We start from the raw sequence: 22495 nt of genomic DNA, 5'->3' as shown, positions 1-22495 counted from the left end.
TCTATCATCACCCCCCCCCCCCCCAAAAAAAAAAGCATGTCATTCTAGTTCAAAAACAGAAATTTCATCCTATCTACATGTCATGTTCATTGCCAAGATATATATATATATATATATATATATATATATATATATATATATATATATATATATATATATATATATATATATATATATATATATTCACCTGTTGTGTTGTAGCTTACCCTATAGTTGCAAAAAATCTTCTACCATTTTTTCTTGCTTCATAATCTCACAATTCCTAGAAACTTTGGGCTTGAAAATGGTTATTTACTACTAGTTTCTGCATCCACTCCCACACCCACTTCCTACTGTTTTTAGCAGCTAAAGTTCAGCTCGAGTGATTAAGATATCCATCAGTTATATGTATTCAAGAGGAACTATTTGATCCTTGTCTTGATGATAATATACATAAGCTCCTCTTCAGCTCATACTAATGAGTCTAAACAGTAAAGTGTCTGCATCATTTATCTTTGTGCACTGCCATGGAAGGATTATGCCCCAAAGTCTTCTTGATCAAACATCCTAAGCTTTCAGTTTGTGCCCTTAAAATAGAAAAACAAACATTGAAACAACCCACAACAATCCACATTCGCTGAAAAAGGCTACAGATTGGTGGGTAGGATCTCTCAATCTTGGAAGATTTTTTTAGTTTGGTGCATCCATGGTGCACCATCCACAGCACAACAGACCGATGATCTGGATCAGTGAACTATGGCCCCACTTGTACAAACTGAAAACCTGATTACACTGCATTAACTTTGGGTCGGGGATCAAATATTTCCTCAACATTCTATCAACTATTTTGGACTGCTTAGGTTCAGCTGCATATTAGACCCAACTCCCTCATCAGCTTACTAAACTTCAATTACTGACAGGTTAGGCTTCCAATGAATTTATATAAATTAAGTGAAAATGCACCTAATCTGAACCTTTTCTCGCACCTTAGTAACATGGATTTCAAGCATTTGAAAACCTCACTCATCCAATCTGGGTACTCCTTTTTTGGTATGGTCCAATCTGGGCTAGAAAAGTGAGCATGGGCCCACTTCACTGTCATCTTTTTCCTAACCGTCTTTTTTGTTTTCTCATACATGAGTGACCCATCTGATGAGTGGATTTACCTGAATTTTAGGGCCAGCACATCTCCGCAGAGGCCCTATCTGATTAGAATAGTTTCTTCAATCCCTCCCTACGCAGATTTCGTTAACACTGATGTAATTTCAATAACAAGTTCCAGGTCCAGGCAATGATTAGAGCTGTGCAACAAACATGCAATCGGTCGAGTCTTGAATATGTCTTGCTCTCTAGAAGCCTCTCCAGATGTGATATTTCCAAGCCGTTTCTCCAATGTTCTGACAGAGATCCGACCTAAATTTTAGTGGGTTAGATCTGGATCCAATGTTCTCACCAGATTTTTAAATGGGTCGCCACCTTGACTGAACCCCCTACATTGCACCCTCAAGATCTGGAGATGATCTGAACCCACCACATGATTAAGACCATAGCTTCTATCCGTTTGTAGTGAGAACAAGAATGGTTCAGATCCGTTTTGCAGCAGCTTGCTGGGTTAGTAGTGATGAGTGTACTGCAGGTGATCACTATGATGTGGCCCACTATTAGGACCTGGTTGTGAACAGTGAGGATATGGTGACCTGCAAGATGTTATCAATTGAGAAAAACTGGTCAAAAGAATTTGAAACATTTCTCGATTTGTGCGTATCATCCTTCCGCAGGGGCAATGCTAATCTTCTTTGTATCATAGAACTCTAGTCAAGAGATGGCAGATTCAAGCCCCCTTGCTCACTGAAAATACCATGTAATGTAATACTGCAGTGCTGAGTTCTTTCCACAAAACAAGGATTGTTATAAGTAGGTACGACGTTGAGTGACCCTGACCATTGACCTAAGAGCCCCACCATAGATGAGGCATGCCTCATAACCTCGGTCTGGAGGGAACAAGCCATCCAATCTTTGACTCTTTATCAGTTGAATGTGTACCTCTGCTGAATTTTGTCCAATCGGACTCTTTTTTTGGGGCATGGTCCAATCAGTGGGGCCCATCAGATATACAGCCTAGATAACTGAGCATGGGTCCACTTGCACAAGCTGAAAACTCAAGGCTTCTACTATCACATATCATCTGGAAGACAGTGGATCATATACTTTCTCCACTGGAAGCCAGACAGTAAAAATATTGAACATTGCAATTCACTATCATGCTATTCTATCTATAAATTTACATTTCATCCCAGCAGCAACACCAACAACTTGATTAGCCAGAGCACACAAGTTCTATTGTTTCAAGTGAAAATACATTGGGTGGGCAACACATGCAGGTTGATATTGACTGGTGGTCATCGATTTCCTAAACCATCTTATGAGTGGATTGACCCGAATTTTGGGGGCAGCACATCTTCACGGTAGCCCATCTGATTAGAATTGTATCTTCAATCCCTCCCTACCCCGCACTTATTCAACTTCAATAATAAGTTCCAGTTCCGGCCAATGCATCATTAGAGAAATGAAACAAACCTGGGATCACGGCTTGAATATGGCTCGCTCTGTAGAAGCCTCTCCAAATATGATCTTTTCAATCCATATCTCCGAGCTATATCTGAACGAATCCAAGGTGGGTGATCTTCAGAAGAACCAGTGATGACTACAGCTGTCGCCTCATTAGCCAGATTTGCAAGAGTGATCATCACTTCGGGCTCCGGGGCAGAAGAAGCATTGACCATAAAGATATGAGTGAAATGGCCTGAATTGATCCCTGCTTTACAAAGCCTGAAACTACTTACAAAAGTCGATGTGATAACCTTAAATTCACAAAGATCGATGAGCGGAGGACAAGTGAAGCACTCCCCTTTGTATAAGGTTGAAGGGAGGATGTAATCTGGCACATCCTCAATCTCTCGAAAGGCTGCATTAGCTCGAAACATTTCCTCTTCTGAGATCTCTCCCTGCAAGCTCATCATCACCAAGTCGCAGGTGCTATTTGTAGGAGCAGTTACGAGAATTCGGCTGTCTTTAAAACTCCTGTAAATGTAGAGAATTGCTCGACATATAACCTCTTCAGTTCTCGACCAACGCCTTTTGCCAGTTTTGTAGCATGATTTCTTAACGACAAGATAAGGTGGACCCCTGAAATTTAGTATCTGGTATATGGCTGACTTCTGTTCTAAATCAAGATCTAGGCATGTAAAATTTAAGGGAGTTGGGATGAGATATCTGCTTCTGGGGACAAGATCGGGGAAGAGGAAGTTCCCAAATGAAGGATCTACAGCAGCTTCAATTGCTTGGTGGAATCGCTTTAAGCAGACCCTGTTGAGGGAGAAGCCAACATCATACTCGCACGTCGATGAATATTGCATATGAAAATCATCTCCAAATTCCACTAACACATGCTTGCTGTTCACCACCCGTGAGATACTACCCTGGTTCAGAAATTAAGATTGTCATTTATGGGAAAAACTGAGACCAGATTTTGATAAGATGAAAAGAAGTATGGGATTTGTGATGCATCTTTCTTCCAGCTGTTACTATCTGCCATTCCGCTCTTTTGACCATTATTCTAGCATGACATGTCATGCATTGGAAGCACATCAAACTAGTGTCAGACACAGAGCTTGATAGTCATAAGCTCCTCCTGGCTTGGTTCTTGCTCAATACAACAAATAAAAAATAAATGCAGAAAAATAAGCTTAACAAAAAGAGAAATGCATGAATTGCATAGACCAAACTATGGTGACATAATCTGAACTGTTAAAAGAAGAATTACACTGCCATTCTTCCGGCAGATCATCTGTAGGTTCGACCAAAACTCAATTGATCCAACCCGAGTTTGGGCCAGGTTGGGTTGTCAAGGTCATTGGGTCTGGTTCAGTTTGAAAATGCCAACCCGATTTGAATTCGGGTTGTCTTCAGGTTGAGCAAATTTGGGTCGGGTTGGGTTGGTCGAGTGTAGAGTAATTGTAACAACCCTAAATTTTGGTACATTATTAAAAAACTAAATTAAATATTTCAAGATTTTATTTTTAAATAAAAAAATAAAAACAAGTCAATAGTTGAGTTGGTAGCGAAATTCTTAGTTGAGAGAAAGGTTTAACGATCGATTCTTAAAGTGATCATAATAAATTTTTTATTAAATATCATAAAAAAATTCAAATTCAGGATAAGGGAGGATGTGCTCATCCTATCTTATGAGAATTTTCTTTAAAAGGGATGCGAAAGGTTTTTGCATTTTAAAAAAAAAAGGAGATAGAAAGCCTAAAGTAAAAGGAAGAGGAAATTCTAAGAAGGTTCAATTAGCTAAGTTCTAATCGTTAGATCTTTTTAACTTTTTATTATGTTGTTAATTTCTTCTTGATCTATACAATGGATGGTGTGGATGATCCACGCCATCATTGTATAGGTGTGTAAAGTCAATTTTAATAAAGTGATGTTTTTATGATTTTGGTATAATTAGTAATATTTTAGGAATAAATTAAATGGATGGAATCTGATTGTGCTAATATAGATCTGTACGGATCATATGATCCTTAAGGCCAAAATATACAAGGGCCATAATTTTTAGATCAATCTAACAATCAGAAAGGCCACATTAGTTAGATCTAAAAGTGTTTAATAAAGGAATCTTAGATTTTTGCGCAAGTGTTGGTATCACTTGGCGTAGAAGGTCGAGATGGGCCATCGGTGTATGTGTGGTTAGATCCACACCATCCATCTAATGTGTAGAGACAAAACATGATAAAACCTCAAGAATCTGAATGATCTGACCATCCAATGGACCACCCCGATCAAGTAATTATCATTCAATTTTATACTCTTAAAAAAGGAGAAAAAAATAGAATAGAAATTTTAATTATTTGATTATTTTGGATCTGGCCACCTAGGATGTTAATCAGAGGTGAGCCCCACCATGTAATAAAAACATATGAATAATAATGTTGTTGATATAATTGATAGGATTTCTGAATTCAAACTAACATAATTACCCTGTAGATTCTACACTACTAGATTCAGGTGAGTAACCCAACTTGTCTCATAATTCATTAAAATTAAAATAAATCATTGTGATTGTTTGATTGATTTACTAGTTTGAATATTTTGATATGATAATTGTACGATAAATTTATATGTGAATATTTTAATCGAGACAACTATGCCAAATATGAAAAATATGCATTTACATATCATCCTTCATTCATTGCATTGCATAATGCATGGTTAATCCTAGGGGCCCTCCCTAGAAGAAATGTCGATCCCGGTAGAGCGTTACCAGATGCGGGCTATGCCCAAGCCTACCGAAAGGTGGAAGCCTACCCAACGGGTGGATGTGGGTTGACGACTTCCAACACAAGCAGATAGACGATCACCCCATCTGATGCATTCATATCCCATTTTACATCATTGTACATGTATTTTTATATTATTTTAATTGATATGATTATGAACCATGTTGGGTTATATCACTAAGCCTGGCCAGCTTATATTTTTTATTGATGGAAAAACCGTATAGATGTGAATGAGTGTGGGCTGGTGGCTCAAAAATAGGAATATGTGGTCAAGCCAGAAAGGACTTAAGGGACACGTGACCCTACTTGACAAAAGAAGAAGTTGCAGCCGTAGACTAGTCATGATATTTTTACTTTAATTATATTTAATTTTCTTAGATTGTAAATTAATTCTTTTAAGTTGTTGGACATGTTTATTTCATTTTATAAGATCCCAATTGAGAGGGTCATTAGTTATGTTTATGATTAATTATTGGAATAAATAATCGTTTCTTATTTTTGAGATGTTGTTGAGTATGAATGGAATGTAAATCTACGGTAGAGCTAGTAGGTAAATGAATAATTGCATAATTGAATGAAATTAGTACACTCAGTGTACGTGTCATGGGCCGAAACTCAAGTCTGAGGGTGCACACTCTGTACTCGAATTTCGGGGCGTGACAGTAATTCAAGTTGGGTTCAAGTTGGGCTTCGGTTGACCATCAACCCATCCCAACCTGCCTGAGTTGCATCCCTAGCCATGTGCAGATGTTGCACCCAGCAGTACTAGAAAAAATAATAATAATAATAATAATAAAATATGTGGGCAAGCATCCAAAATACAATATGGTAGATGCTTGTTTGACTTTGAACATGATTGTGTATCTATGGATAGGGTTGTAAATGGGTTGACGGACCCGATGGGGTACCCAGACCCAACCCATTTGTTAAATGGTATGGGTCTGGGTCCAAGAACAGACCCAGTTACTATACGGGGCCAGATTTGGTTTCCTCTATATTAGGCCCGACCCGACCCGACCCCATTAGTAAATGGGAGGGTCTGGTCTATGTTACAAGGGACCCATCCAGACCTGGACCCGTCCATACCCAATTTTAAACCCGGTAAAAATGCTTGTATACCTTAACAAGTAACGTGAGAAAATGAGAAATCCACCCCATGTCCGGCTGAGAATACGGGGCACCACAAAATCTGAATCGCGACGCCGAAGAGGATGGGATTAGAGAATTACGATGTACATGGATTGCATGCGGAAGGCTTTTGCACTAAGTTCCTGCACTAGGATGCTAAGTGAGGCCCACTGAGATATTTGTGAGAAATCCACCCGACCATCCATTTTTCCAGCTCAGTTTAGGACATGAGACCAAAAATGAGGCAGATCATAAACTCAAGTGGGCCAGCTCACTTTGCATTTTTGTTATTAGGAGATGTTGCTAATTTTATTTTTTATTATTAATTGGCATTGATTAATTTTGATATAAAATCAAGGTGACCTAGACCTGTTAGACTCGTTTATAAGTGGGTCTGGTTCAAGGTTTGGATATCGCTTAACCAGACCTGTTAGACCCGACCCATTTACAAATGGGTCTAGGCAGATCTCCCTCTACTAGACCTATACCCATTTATAAATGGGTATAATGGGGTTACTACCCATTTAGTAAGTGAGCGGGTCTCGTTTTGGCTAAACCTGACCATTTACGGCCCTTCTATGGATGAGATAGTTATGAATGTCAACATGACCCAACTCTCTGTGTTGTGCAAAAACTTTTCCTCACTTTCAGGTACTTCTTACTGCTTTTCATTATTTGGGGTATGGGAACTAATCACCATGAGAATAGTAGCTCCATAGTGAAGATCACCTGTCTGGAAAATCAGGTTGATTCACTCACTAGGTGCGCCACCTGTATTCAAAATCAGACCTTTCAAAGTCCATTGATTCCAATGGTGTTATCCCACCTGATGTGTGGAATGGCCTAATTTTTTTCCAGGTGATCTTCATGGTGGAGCCTTCCTTTTACATGGTATGCATCTCCTATGCAAGAAGTACATTGATAGAAAGTTAATCCATGAGCATTTCCACAATACTGTGACCCTCCTTGCTATTGAATATTGACTTTTCAACATTTAATGGAAATCAGCTTGAAAACAAACAGCACATGTTGACTATTTGACCTCTCAACATTTCAGGTGTTTTCTATGATGTGACACTCCTAAATAACATTTGAAAATTAGAATATTTTATTTGTTTTGCAGGCATGTACTGAACTGATATGTCTGATCGTTGTTGTCAGTTGTCACAGCTGGTAATTTGGTGCTCAAAACCAACTCTGGGGACTTCAGTAGGCCATCTGTCCAGTGCTCTGCCTCCCCAATTAGGACCATCATGTTTCATATCCTATCACCCAAATCTAAAAAAGAAAAAAAGCATGCGATTCCAGATCCAAAAACAGAAAATTCATCCTATCTACATGCCAATTTTGTTGACCGGATATGTTTGTCTGTTGTGCTGTAGCTAAGCCCATAGTTGAAAAAAAAATTGTATCATCTTTTCTTGCTTCAGAATGTCACAATCCCTAGAAATTCCAGGCTTGAGAATGGCTTATTTACTACTTCTAGTTTCTGCATCCACTCCCACACCCACTTCCTGCCACTCTTAGCAGCTAAGGTTCAGCTTCAGTGATTAAGATATCCATTAACTATATGTATTCAAGACGAACTACTTGATCCTTGCCTTGATAATATGCATACACTCTGGTCTTCAGCTCATGCCGGTGAGTCTCATGGTTTAGTGATCTTGCACCATTGGTCTGTTGTGCACTGCCATGGATGGACCATGCCCCAAAGTCTCCAAGATTGAACATTCTAGGCTTTTAGTTTGTGCCCTTAAAATAGAGAAACAAACAATAGTCCACGTTCAACTGAAACGGGCTACAGATTGGTATCTAGGATCCCACAATCTTGAGAGATCTTAAAACTTTGGTCCATCCATGGTACTCAACAGACCAATGATCTGGATCAGTGAACCATGGTCCCGCTTGTACAAACTGAAAAACTTAGTACAGTGTGCATTACTTCGGGTCGAGGATTATAAAGTACCTCTGCATTAAATCTCAACACTGTGTCAGCTATTTTCAACTGCTTAGGTTCTGCTGTATATTTAGACCCAACTCCCTCGTCAGCTGATTAAGATCCAATTACTGACAGGCTAGGCTTCTAATTGGGTGCCATGATGAATTTACAGAAATTAAGTGCAAATGCACCCCACCTGTACATTTTCTCATACCTTAATAACATAGATTTCAAGCATTTGAAAACCTCACTAATCCAACTCAGGATCAGCCTTATGCCTAGTCAGATCATCCGAAAAGTCACCCCCATTGGATCCTTTGTTGGCACAATGAATCAGTTGAGCGACTTGAAAAAACTGGCTGATTTTTCATGACAAATGGATAATCCAATCGGTGGACTCTTCCCCTCCCTCCTCAAAAGTGGTACCCTCACACATAAACTTTCACGGTCCTAAAAAATACACAACATGTTTTTTAGAGAGGTGAGGGAGGGCACAAATACAACTAGATTTATAGAGCATGCTTTAGAATGTAAACAATTAAAAAAATAAATTTGTAGGGATTTAAAATTAGTTGGACTAAGATACAGCATATGGAGTGCGAGTTTAGTAACAATAGGAATGAAAATTATGAATTATTAAGATTGCTAACCAAGAAGTATCCCAAAATGAACACTTACGATACCTTGGGTCAATAATTCATGAGAGTGGAAAGATTGAGAAGGACGCTACCCATAGAATTCAAGCTGGGTGGAAGAATGTACTCTAGAGTTTTATGTGATTGTCATGTACCACTCAAATTGAAAGGGAAAATTTTATAGGTTACCTATAAGAGCAGCCATGCTTTTTGGGACAGAATGTTGGGCAGTTAAGGAACAACATGTTCATAGGATAAGTGTAGCTGAAATGAGATGTTGCGATGGATGAGTGGCAAGAAAAGGAAGAATAGAATTAGAAATGAATGCATTGGGGGTACTTGGGAGTAGCACCAATAAGCAATAAGATAAGGGAAAGTAGACCTAGATGGCTTGATCATGTGCAACGGATACCAAGAACCGCACTAGAAGGTGGAAGTGCTATGGTTTTATGCTCCTTTGGTTGTCAAATTTTGTGGTGCGAAAACATCAATCTTTGTCTTGTGCAATCTGTCTTGTGTAGCTCATTGGCATATATGATCAAGACATTGCATCACCTCTCTAAACACGTTGCTTCAAGTCAAGAACAAAGATTTACTTCAAACCATTTCAAGAAATGCAAGTACAAGCTACAATGAAAGAAGTGATCTTGTTCAAAGACTTAAGTTAGTGTACAACTCAAAATGAAGTGTAATTCAAGCCCTAGAAGATCTCAAGTTCAATACTACATCAAGTATAGAGATCCCAAGTTTTACAATCTTCAAAGGTCAACGATCATATGAAGTCTCGATGCTCATATCTCACTTTCTAGGCATGATTAACCTTAGATTGACCGTAAGGTAGGTCATTTTGTATACATAATTCATATTGAATCTTTTTATATGAATTTGGTCTGTTCTCAGACTAGTCCTGGACCTTGTTCGACTAGTCCTAGAACTGGCTCGACCAGTCCAAGAAATTCCAGGACCAGTCCTAAGTTGTTGCAATTTTTCAGAATTTTTTGGTTGAGTTACGACCAGTCCTGAACTCTGCTCGACCGGTCGTGTGAACAGTGCACGATTCGTTCACGACCAATCCAACATCTACGACTCAAACTCCAGCAACCATTCCCGGTTTCTCACGACCAGTCGTGGAGGGCTCACGACTAGTCGTGGAACAGCCCGATCCGATCACGCTTAAAATTTCAAAAATCCGTTTCTTCTATGACCAGTCGTACTATCCTCAGGACCAGTCGTAGACGAGTTTCTGCAACTATAAATAGACGATAAATTTCAGAGTTTGATAACTCAATTCAAGTAAAATCAAGGCATCAGTCTGAGATAAGTTTGTGTTCATTTTAAGCTAATTTGTGTATATTTAAGATTCTCTTTTGTTAGCTTTATTGATTTGATTTTGTTTATATATTCCAATCTGAATTGAAAAGAGGAATTGTGATATTCCTTCTTCTTGGAATCAAAATCAAATATAGCCAGCCCAACTCGTTTAATTTAAAATCAATATAGAACCTAGAACCATTTCTTAAGTGAGTATTTGACATTGAACTTCTATTCAAACTTCTACTCCGATTTGGTTCTTCCGGGCTACAACAAAAGGAGAAATCTAGGTATTTTACTTTATTGTAAATTTCATTCTTTTGGTTTTATTTGAGATTAAGCCAGAAAAATCTCAATCTGTTGGTTATCTGAGAAGAGCCAGAAAACTCCGAAGTGGGGTTTTTTAAATTGTGTAAGCCCATTTGAAAGACACAATTGTGAAGGTTTTAGGTGAACCTTAGAAACCTATTTTCATAGTGAACGCTAATATCCACTGAGTGAGGGTATTAGGAGTGGAGTAGCAAGCTGTGTGGCTGTTGTTTAACAGTTGGTGAACACACAAGCGAACCGCTATAACTCTTTGTGTTTTGTGGATTTGTGATTTATTTTCTATCTTTTATCATTCAAAGTTTGTGGGATGTATGTGTGGATGTGAATGTTGTAATATTTACATTTCAAGCATTGTGGGGAATGTTGTAATAGTTTAATATTTCTATTCCTTGCTATTTATTTATTCCTCTTCAGTTTAAGTTTTTGATACAAAAAACTTTTTAGAAATAAGGTTGTCCTGCCATAAATCCTTGGTTTTTATGGTGTAAGGTTGCCCTTAGAACAACATTTGTATCAATCTCTCAATACTTGATTATTAAGGCTGCTTTTCATTTCTGCATTGTAAATTGATTTCCTTTATTTGGCTATCATATTCTTTTATTCCGCTGTTAAAGCTTAAATTTGGCATAAGACAACCCCCCCCCCCGGACATATAGCTTGGCCTTTTCAGAAGGAATGAGTTGGTACAAGGCTCTAGAAGAGCATGAGGAAAGCCCAAAGGGGCGTGGATGGAGGTAGTAGGCAAACACTAAAGAACTGAATGTATGGCCTTTGAATCTTGACAATGGCAGAACAGGATTCCTATAGCTGACCCTATTAATTGGGATAACATTTAGATGACGATTCATGTAGCTGACCCCAATGAATTGGGATAAGGCTTAGCTGACAATGACTGACAGTGGCAGTCAATATGCAACGCATGGATGACCTTGGCCTCAGTATTCAGTTCTAAAGTTCAAGCCCAACTTACCTTACCAAAAAACCTCCTTTGATCCATGTTTCCTCCATGTTGAGAGCATGGGCTACAAGACTCCAGAACTCTTCATTTTCCTATGCTCCATCTTGTGCTAACATGATTCAACCACAACATAGTATGACAAAATAGCATTCTGCTTTGTGCTTGTGCATTCCCGATGATTATTAATCCTGTATTATCAGTGAGATGCTTATATATACTTGTCACCCACATTTCCCTGGTAATTTTTCTTCAGAAACACCACACTTTTAATCAAGTATGATGCAATATAATGCTTGCACGTAAAATATCATTTACTCATCTCACTGTCATCAGCCACTTCTTTGTCTAGCACTTCCAATGTTGGCACCATCCAAATTCCACACCAAGGAGGAGGAAAGTCTGAACCTCATGCAAATCAATCTTACTCTTATTTCCTGTCATTAGAATGATAGGTCGATAATAAAAAGCATTTTTCAAGCCTAGTGCACGAGAAATTTAGCAAATCTCTTATCAGAAACATCTAGAAAAGTTGCTGTCCTGTTTTGCAGTCCTGTTTTTATAAACATTGCAAACACTAAAAGTGCTTATTTTCTGGTTTTGGTCAGTGACACAGTACTCCAGCTTCTGTTGATTAGATAAACAAATCCTTCTTGAAGGGAATATAGGATGTCATGTTAGTCTTACCTAAGTTATCTGGTTAATTGATGGTCAGTAGAAGTCTAAGATGTTTCCAACTATCGAATATCTGAGATGCAATTTAAAGATCAGCCCTAAGGAAAGAAGGAAAGAAAGTCAAGAAGATTTCTGCTTCCACAGCTACTCATTGGTATTTAACTTTTGTTGCGGTGCAAATAAAAGCTATGCAAAACGTTCATGAGTTAAAGACTAACCTTGAAGGCTGTAACATTCTTGCCTGAAGGTTTTACAAAGACAAAGTCCCTTGATAGAAGATAGGGTCGCTTCGCAGGAATGGAATCTATCTCAATGGCTACATAAATCTTCTTTTCCTTCTGAACACTCTCAATTTCATCACTCTCCTCTATGCGGAAGACTATTTCGTTGCTCTTCCGTGATTTGTTAGACGTCGACTCTTCATGCAACTTTAGAGTGACTCCATCGAGGCAGAAATCTTTCCATTTCTGATCAAAAATGAAAACCAAATATATCACTCACATATATGATGCAAAATAAAAGGAATGTCAATATTCAACTTATAGCAAACTTTAGAGTGACTCCATCAAGGCAGAAATCTTTCCATTTCTGATCAAAATGAAAACCAAATATATCACTCACATATATGATGCAAAATAAAAGGAATGTTAATATTCAACTTATAGCAATAACAACCATACCAGAGAAAGAATTTGGAGTGGCCAACACAAAAAATAATAGTAATCAGATGAATTCAACAAAAAAATGCACAAAAGTATAATGATTCCCAAAAATTCCAGATAGCTTGTTGCAACTAGAAGCATAGATAAACGCCTTTGACCCAGCAACATGTTCAATTTGGAGACCATCACCAAGAAGCAAGTCTCTTGGGGTCCGTGCTTCATGGCAAATTTATGGTCTATTTTGAGGGACAGAAATAACTGCACCTTTTCGATTGTTAGTGCTCCACCATTGATTGTCATTGATAGAGTTCAAGGCCCAGCCCTTGTATGCTCTTGGGCTGTGGCGTTGGGTTTCTCTTTTGCTCCATGTTTTGGGGATGTTACCCTTCGTTGGTCGGTGATTTTATGTAATTTTTTTAGAGTTGTAATGGCCGTTGGGCCCTCTCTCTTTTTTTTCAATAAAACTTTTGCTGCCAATGAAAAGAAAAAAATTACAAGCAGAGAAAAATCACTATCAAGAATTGCTTGCGGATTTGAAAAACAAAGTCTGCAATAATCAACACAAAACCAACCATAAGAAGGAACTCTGAAAGAAAGGAGAATAAGGAGCTCCAAACACCCCCCACCCCCCAATGAAATAAAAGACAAGCATCTCTACAAAATAAATATCAACTATCAACTATCAAAAGAGTCTCTCTGCTAGTGAAACACTAAGGGCTTGTTTGGATACTACCTAAAAAGTAACTTTTTAACTTATATAAGTAAAGAAGTTACTTATTTTTAATTTAGTTTAGTAATACCACTATTTAAGTAACTTATTTCAGATAAGTTGCTTATCATGTTCAGTTATTTCTTTTAGCTTTTTAACTTACGAAAAAGCTACTGATGAGAGTATTCAATCAACCAATCCTTAGGCAGGGTATTCCCAGAGACATTGACATGTGGATGGCACTGAATCAAACTCCCTATGGGCCCATGTTGTGCATGGAAGGTTGCAAAACTGGACTCAATACATATTCCAAAGTTGCACATGTGTGCAAGATCTACACCAACCAAGATGTCAGCCCTACCATCCCAATTCCCTGGATAAAAAATAGTCTCGTCCATTGATCTGGTATTTTTAAACCACATTTGCTGAGTGTCAAAGATTTTTGACCCTTAATTTCCTTTGTACACATGTGGCCCACCTGATAGGTGGAGCAACTTGATTCTCGAGCTAGGGCATTAATATGGCAGACCCCGCATGATGGGCAGCCCACACAATGGACAGTTCATATCAAAGGAGGCCTCCACATGACAGGCGGTGGATATTGAAGATGGGCCCCACACGATGGACAATAACATTGATGGTGGGACCCACAAGATAGATGATCCACATCAAGGTGGGCCCTACATAATGGGCGGTCCACATCAAAGGTTGGCCCCCAATGACGAATGGCCGACATCCAAGGCAGGCCCCGCATGATAGGTGGCTAACATCAAAGGTGAGGCCCACACATTGAATGGCTCATTTCAAAGGTTGGCCCCACATGATGGAAGGTGGATGTGAGGGGGACCAAACAAGCTTGACCGATAATTACTTATTATATTGGGAACCAAACATGTTTTTTTACATTTTTGCTAATAAGTATGTTGTTTACCAAACAAACTTATCTACTAAATGAGTAGAAACCAAGATAGGCTACTTATAGCACAAGTAGCTTATCTAAAGTAACTTACGATCCAAACACCCGCTAAAGGACATTTGGGTTGTATAAACAGTCAACGGTTGTGCATACATACACTTCCAATCACTCTCTCATCTTCTTTCTCCTCTCTCTCTTTTTCTCACTTTTCCCCTTTCTCTTCTAACTTTGGGGCACAATCCTTTTTCATGTGCCCTGTCATGCCACAACTCCAACACTTCAGCTTGCCTTTACATTTGGAATATCGATTGCGAAGATCATATATCCCGCTCAGAACTTTTCCCCCTTGTAACTAATGCATCTGTAGAAGCACTACCTCACCGCTTTTCTTTCTCATCGCCTTCGACTGAAGAACTGAGATAATTGTTTCAACGTTAATAGTCATCTTACCGATGCACAAAGAATCTTTGAACGACTCATACAATTCTGGAAGAGAATTCAACAGAATTCATGCTTGGTTTTCTTCCTTCATCGCATCCACATCCAACAATTTGCAAACAAGCCTATTGAAGTTACTAGTGTGGGTCTCAACATCAACCCCCTCGGCCATCTTTAGATTGAACAACTATAGCTTCGAATACAAACGATTCTCAAGATACCTCTTAAAATAAATGTTCTCTAACTTCACTCATGTATCAATCGCAGTCTTCTCTTTCATAACATTGTAAATGACCTCATCCGTTAGACACAACCGGATTGAGATATTTTCCTTTTGATCTAACTTGTTCCACTCTTCTTCCATAGTTTCCAATCACTTTCCAAGGAGTGAGTCTTCCAATCCTTGCTAAACTAGAAGACCCTTCATCTCTACCTTCCATAGTTCTAAATTATTTTTCCCGAAATACTTTTCTACATCAAACTTCATACTAGATGTCATAGATATCTTGTCTTCAAATTTGATCTGCTTCCTAACGTTAGCTCTAATACTACTTATTGGGACTCGCGGAAGCACACAGAGAGGAATCAAACAAGGTAAACACAATCGTACAAGAAAATCCAACAGAGAACATTCCGAAACCCTTGTATGAAAAGACCACGGCACAAAGCGATAATGCATTGTGAATCATAGAGTTGCAAGAAATTAAACCCTATCGATTAAAAGCCCCAAGAGAAAAACCCTAGCTTTTTCTCTCTCCAAAACCATCTCTAACTCTTAAGCACATCTAGCCTTTAATTCTAATCCCGATTACACCCATATATATTATATAAAACGGAAATAGAAATAAATCACGCAAAACTGCGCAAACTACGCAATCTGCCAACCTGTCGATCCAACCGGTCGAGTCGCGCCGATCAGTCGGGTCGACCCGTCAAAAACTCCAAAAACAGTAGAGAGAGTTTGGCACAAATAAATAAATAAATAAATAAATAATAATAAATAAATAAATTTTCGATATCCTTTGACCTGTCGACCAGATTGTCGACCGGTCGATGGCCCCTGTTTTAGCATAAATTTGAGGCATCGGGTCTCATTGACATTAAATATAAATGATAGAAAGTAGATATAGCAGGAACTTTTTGAAGTGTCAACGTCAAAGATCGCCCTTCAAATTGTAAGAAGGCACAAATCTCATCTTTAGGTTGGTCCATAAACATATTAAGACGGTCATACATGTTACTACAAGAAATTTAAAAGTCGGGACCGTTTAAGAAAGCTTCATTAACGATTCTTCTTCTCTTAACTTGTCTCGTGAAAAGAGATACATACAGAAAAATCAGTAGCCAAAACTCTCCTTTTCTTACCTCATAGTAGTAGTCCTCAGCAAAGATCAAAGCAGCAAAATAGTCCTTGTAAGTCGATGGAGATAACGGCTTCCTCAGAAATGGAGGCACCTTGTCCTTCTCTAGCAGATCTTTAAAATGCTCAGGAATCTCATAGATAGGAAGCGTACTCATCTGCTCTGGTAGCTTTTTCAGTGGATCCGGCATGGGGGGTAATCCTGCTGGATTTTGTGGTGGATCCGGCATTGCGGGTGGTCCTGGTGGCTTTTTCGGTGGATCTGACATGAAGAATGAAGGCGAGGAAGGTGTGATCAATTTCGAAGATGCTCCAAGGGGTAATCCTGCTGGCTTTTTTGGTGGATCCGGCATGGCGGGTGATCCTGGTGGCTTTTTCGGTGGATCTGACATGAAGGATGAAGGCGAGGAAGGTGTGATCAATTTCGAAGATGCTCCAGGCTGCTTTGCCAGTGATTCTTTATCAGATCCCACCCGAGCCGAGCTAACCAGAGACTGAGTCCGGCAGTCTCTTTCACCGATCAATTTATCGATAGTTGGATCGGATGAATTCCTCAGTTGAATCGATTGAGAAGAGGAAGAGAAGACTTTAGATGGTGCCACCCGTGGCCTTTCGATGGATTCTGGCTGGGACATGATAATCGGAGCAGAGCTACAGTAGTTCGACGTGTCTTGTGAAATCCTCTGATGAGAACGGGGTGGTGAGGAGCTTCTAGCCAAAGCTTCGTTATGGTGGCGGATCCTTTCATTGCCATCGACTTCTTCAGAGTAAAAAATGCGTCGCAAGATTTGGAAAAAACCCAACATTTCTTCCTTATAATGAGATTTTCTGAATCAGTTATGCCGCTCTAATAGAAGAAAACATGAGAGCTTTCGCTGAATCACTGCTAGAAAACTGAAAATTTAACCAAAAAAAAAATCAGAAACAGAGACAATACCTTCGAAGAATCGGAAATCCGAAGCTGGAATTTCTTTCAAGAAAGCACGAATTTCCGCACAAACAGCCACGATCGAGATAGATAGCCTTTGAATCACGAAGGGATATCTAGGGTTTTGATTTCATGCGAAGCTCTCGAAGCCATTGGACCTTGTTCCGGAATCCCAGGGCAGAGAATTCAAATAGAGAGATGATCTTGCCGGATGTCTGGTAGAAGATGAGTTATGGCGGGTCTTGGGTTGTACGGCTAGATTTCGTTCCAGGGATTGGCAATGGACGGCGGAAAATGGGCAGCTATCTCAGCCGTTTCCGAGGCTGGAATGACATGAATGAGAGCTGCGCCTTTAGAAGATGAGAGAAGGGTACGGAAAGACTTCGCGCAGAGGACGTAAAGCATGCTAATTTTTCTTTTGAAAGGCGATCCTGGCTTTTTTATTTTCCCTCCAAAAAAGCAAAGAGATTTGGTACACTACATACCCAGGTATTGTTATATGAGACATCGGGATTATACCCGTTGGATTTAGGATCATATTCAGTGATCCAAACCGTTGATCTAACAAAAAAACAAAGATTTTGCCTGAAAGGATATTTAATACTGGAAAATCCTAAAAATAACCCACGAAACAACGATCAACAGAAAAAAATGAATAGTTAAATACTAAAGTATTCAAATTTGAGAATTTTATTGTTAGAAATTCTCCATCAATGATGAGGCCCATCTTATAAACGGCTTGGATCACCAAACATGACACCAGATACAGACGCTGTAACCTAACGGGGCGTAGTACGATGCACGGGGATGTATGGAGTGAGATTGGATTATGGAGTGCGTTTGCTATCATTTGTCATTATAAGGAATGGAAACGGATTGGCCGGTGTACTACACACCAGCTATATAGCTGCTGTAGACACGTGTCGCGCGAAGACGAGCGCCGACGCTACTCGAGCACCGTATTGTACGAACGGTTAAAAGGAGATCAAAATTACTTGAGCCCCACAATGATGTATTTATTATATCTACATTGTTCATCCATTTTTTGAGATTATATTAGAGGATTAGAAAAAAAAATTTGAATCATATCCAAAACTTAAATGGACCACACCAAAATAGTAGCGAGGATAATGATTTTCACCGTTGAAAAATTCGTACGGCCCACCATAACGTTAATTTTTCATCCAATCTGTTAATAAGGTCACAAATACATAGATGAAGAGGATAAGAAAATTTCATATTGATCCAAAATTTCTGTGACCCTAAAAGGGTTTCAATGGTAGATGTTCAATCTCCCACTGTTTTTTGCAGTGTGGTCCATTGGTCTTTTCATCTGTCTTATTTTTCGGATCAAGCCTTAAAACAAGATCGTCAAGTAGATGGACGGTTTGGATATTACACATACCTCATGATGGAACCCACAGAACTTACTGACGTCAATAGTGCAGCTATATAGCTGGTGTGCGGTACACCAGCCAATCCGCTTCCGGCATAAGGAGTTGTTCGATATTTTGCGACGTATGACCCTTGATGGCATGCACACATGCATGATATACGTCGGCACAAAGTGAACTGACTAATGGTGGAATCCAGATTGGATATCTTTCGTTTTCAACCGTCCAATAGATGTCCAAAGAACCTATAGTCAGATAATCAATAAGCCTAATTTTGTTTCCCAGTACACTTATATTGGGACCCATAATTCGAATAATTTAATTTGTATGCCACGTCAGAGCTTTCTAAGTAACTTTGGGTGCGTATCATTCATCACACTTGCCCCGGAGTATCAAAGATACCTCGTTTTTGGGTGCGTATTATTCATCACACTTGCCCGGAGTATCAAAATACCTTGTTCTAACACAGGTATTTGTATCGATTCCTGTAGGGGTGGCCAACAGTGAAGTGTGAACTGACCGTAGGTGTACTAACGAGCTAACAAAAAAAAGGTTTTCGATGGAAGTTTTCCGGTGCTATCATACTGTTACGACACCCACCATACATGAAATATGATTGCGTACTGAGTGAACTCTTTTGGCTGCACCATGAATGTAAGTAATTTATCCACGCCGTCCATCCGATTTTACAGCTCATTTAAGGGGTTGATACCAAAATCAAAGCTTATTCAAAGCACAATTGGGCCACACCACAGGAAACATTGGGTATAATGATTTCCACCGTTGAAACCTTCCTAGGGCTGACATTCATGTTTATTTGTTATATAACCCGTTCATAAGATCACATAAACATGGATGAAGGAAAAACAAAAATATCAGCTTCATCCAAAACTTCCATGTCCCACGAGAAATTTTCAAGGTAAACATTCAATTCACAATGACTTCGAGGTGTGGTACACTTGGTATTTGAATATATTTCATTTTTTGGCTCAAGCCCTAGAGTTACCTGGTAAAATAGATTAACCGAGTAGATAAAATACATAAATAACGATGGACCCATAGAGATTACTCAGTACGCTTAGTTACTCCGTACCCAATCCGCTTCCAACGTACATGCGCTCAATCCGGCCCGAGCAAGCCGGACGCGGATTGCATGCTGAGTAGCGTACCAGAGTAAACTGTGGGGCTATTATGATGTATATGCTTCATCCACACCGTTCATCCTGCTTTTACCAACTCATTTTGCACTGTGAGCCCAGACTTAAAGCATATCCAAAGCTTAAGTTGACCATATCACAGAAAACTGGGGGAATTTAATGCCTACCATTGAAAACTTATTAGGGGCCACAGAAATTTTGGATCAAGCTGATATTTGTGTTTCCCCTTCATCCATGTCTTGAACAGGTTGGATGACAAATAAACATCACTGTGGGCCCTAGGAAGGTTTCAACAATGGATATCTTTATCCTCACTATCATGTGGTGTGATTCACTTGAGCTTTGGATATGCTTCGATTTTGGGCACATGCACTGAAGTGATCAGGAAAAACGGATGGACGGCATGGATAATGACATATATATCACAGTGGGCCCCACAGTTTATTCAGCATGTGCATTCCTTGTCTGGAAGCTATATGGGGCCCACGGATAAGTGCGGTGAGAAATCCACTCCATCCATCAGCTTCTCTACAGATCACAATATGACAAGAGTCCAAAAATCAGGCAGATCCTAAGCTAAGGTCGTAATGCAAATGTGATTGCCAGACATTTAGTGGACGGTTCAAATTAAAAGTATCCAACGGTTACAATTCCGCGAGCAACGTCTTATTTTCAGATTAGGGAGCCATGCATTTTGGGCGGTTCAAATTGAGGAGCTTTGCTAAGCTCACACGCGTGTACAAGGCAGTTTGTGAACACTCTAGCATATTTTCCAGTGTGTTGGTGCACGGGTGCAACATCCAAGCCGTCCATCCGGTAGCTCGACCGTGTAAATGTTCTTGCATGAAAATAAATCTCATCCATTCAGCAAGCGAGCCACGGTTTAGAAACAGTTGGACGGTAAAAAAAACTTTAGAAGTTTTTTTTAAAAATCAATGTAATATTCTTCCCAAACTGTGGCCCACCTGACGCGTAGGCCAATTTATTAATGTGACAAAGCACCTACATAGTGCCCACAGTCTATTGAATGGATTGGATCTCATACCAATGTGCCACGCTGGCAGGTGTATGCCCTTGCTTACGCGTGTGGGCTTAACAAAACTCTAATTTGAGTTTACGTATGTCATGCGTGCAACTTGAGAGCGCCTGTCTATAAAGAATCAGACACCGCCAGAGTATAGAGTAACTCTCCGAATTCTTTTGGCCGTTTTTTACTTTATTTTCTTATTCTTTTTTTAAGCTTTTGGAAAGCCAATACCCCAATACTTAGGACCAAAGGAAAGAACTTATGTTGGAGTGGATTAGGTGCGAGCAGGACTTGGCTGCTACACTGGAACCAGCCACGTGGATGACACCCTTACCGTAGGCCCACCTCGATGTGTGCATTTTATACCCACGCTATCTATTTTGCCAGCTTATTTTAGGAATGGTTTAAAAATGAACCACATAAAAATTTCGGGTGAACCACACCACGGTTATTGATCAGGTCACGTGGACCTCTAAGAATGGAAAATGACTAATATCAGCATAATCCAAAACTTTTGTGGCCCATAAGAAAATTTTAATGGTCAATAATCAATGTTTATATAGCGTTGTTCACCTAAAATTTTTATGTGCTTTATTTTTCAGATTATGTTCTAAAATAAGGTAGCAAAAAAGATGGACGGCATGAATTTGTAATGCATATATCGAGGTGGGCCTACAATTATGGTCCTAGTTATATTGTTGGTTCTAGGTAAGAGGCTCGTGTGCGGCCTACCATGGAGCTCACCTTGATGTATGTATTCTATATCCAATTTGTTCATTCATTTTTCTAAATTATTTTAGCACATAAGCCTACAAATGAAATAAATCCAACTCACATGAGATTATACCATAGGAAACAATGGTGATTAACCATTAAAATTTTTTTTTATGATCTACAATAGTTTCGGATCAAGCTAATATTAATTTTTTTCCTTTCATTCATATTTGTTTAACCTTATCAACAAGTTGGATTGTGAAAGGTGGTGTTGTGTTTTCGTGGAACTGTGATTGTCATCTTAGTTGCTGTAATTTCTCCTGAAAATTGTAGATGCATTTTCAAGGATGTAACATACTAGTAGGCTCCATTACTTATTAGATGGAATCAGTTGTTAGTAACCATCAGCCCACTGGGATCCTTACTCTTGCTCGGGTAGTAGACTCTCAGGAATTTCAACACCCGGTCAAGTGTTCAAGTATACATAGGTGGTGAAATCCCACGGCAGGGTGAGTGTATAGGGGTGTGTGTGCGTGTTAAAAAATTTAAAAGAAAAAAAAAAAACAAAACCCAACCATCAGCCCACTTTAATGTAGTTAAATTAACTGTCATTATTCATCTTCATAAATTAAGAAGGTTAAGAGAATTTAGGTGAGAGATTTTTATAATCCACATAATTTACTGTGTAGGATTTCAATTTTTTTTTTTTGAAAAAAAGAGAGTTTCTAATAAATCCATCATTCACCTGTAAAGTAAATAAATTTATTTCCAGTGATGTGAGACGCATTTGGTAGGATCTGACATATTCCCCACCATCTTCTGCTACCAGGAGATTGACAACCCGGACAAATCTAACACATTTGATTTCTGTTTTATCTGTAGATGTAAGTAAACCAATT

At 39.1% G+C, this 22495-nt stretch overlaps 1 protein-coding gene and 1 non-coding gene across 2 annotated transcripts; both read right to left on the bottom strand.

Annotated features, from left to right (window-relative positions):
* Positions 1-1711: 1711 nt before the first annotated feature.
* On the bottom strand, positions 1712-1816 carry LOC131238193 (U6 spliceosomal RNA). The gene has a single exon (XR_009167603.1). It is a non-coding gene; the product is annotated as a U6 spliceosomal RNA (small nuclear RNA).
* A 430-nt stretch (positions 1817-2246) lies between these two features.
* LOC131236822 (probable RNA helicase SDE3) lies at positions 2247-18101 on the bottom strand. Its single transcript, XM_058234292.1, has 4 exons — positions 17314-18101; positions 16382-17223; positions 12510-12758; positions 2247-3458 (listed from the first exon to the last, which is right to left on the bottom strand). The coding sequence occupies exons 2-4, from the start codon at positions 17180-17182 to the stop codon at positions 2538-2540; spliced, it is 1971 nt and encodes a 656-aa protein (XP_058090275.1). The 5' UTR covers positions 17183-17223; positions 17314-18101; the 3' UTR covers positions 2247-2537.
* Positions 18102-22495: the final 4394 nt, after the last annotated feature.

Source organism: Magnolia sinica, chromosome 2 (genome assembly GCF_029962835.1).
Source record: "Magnolia sinica isolate HGM2019 chromosome 2, MsV1, whole genome shotgun sequence".
Taxonomy (NCBI): Eukaryota; Viridiplantae; Streptophyta; class Magnoliopsida; order Magnoliales; family Magnoliaceae; genus Magnolia; species Magnolia sinica.
This window is presented reverse-complemented; position numbering and strand designations above follow the sequence as displayed.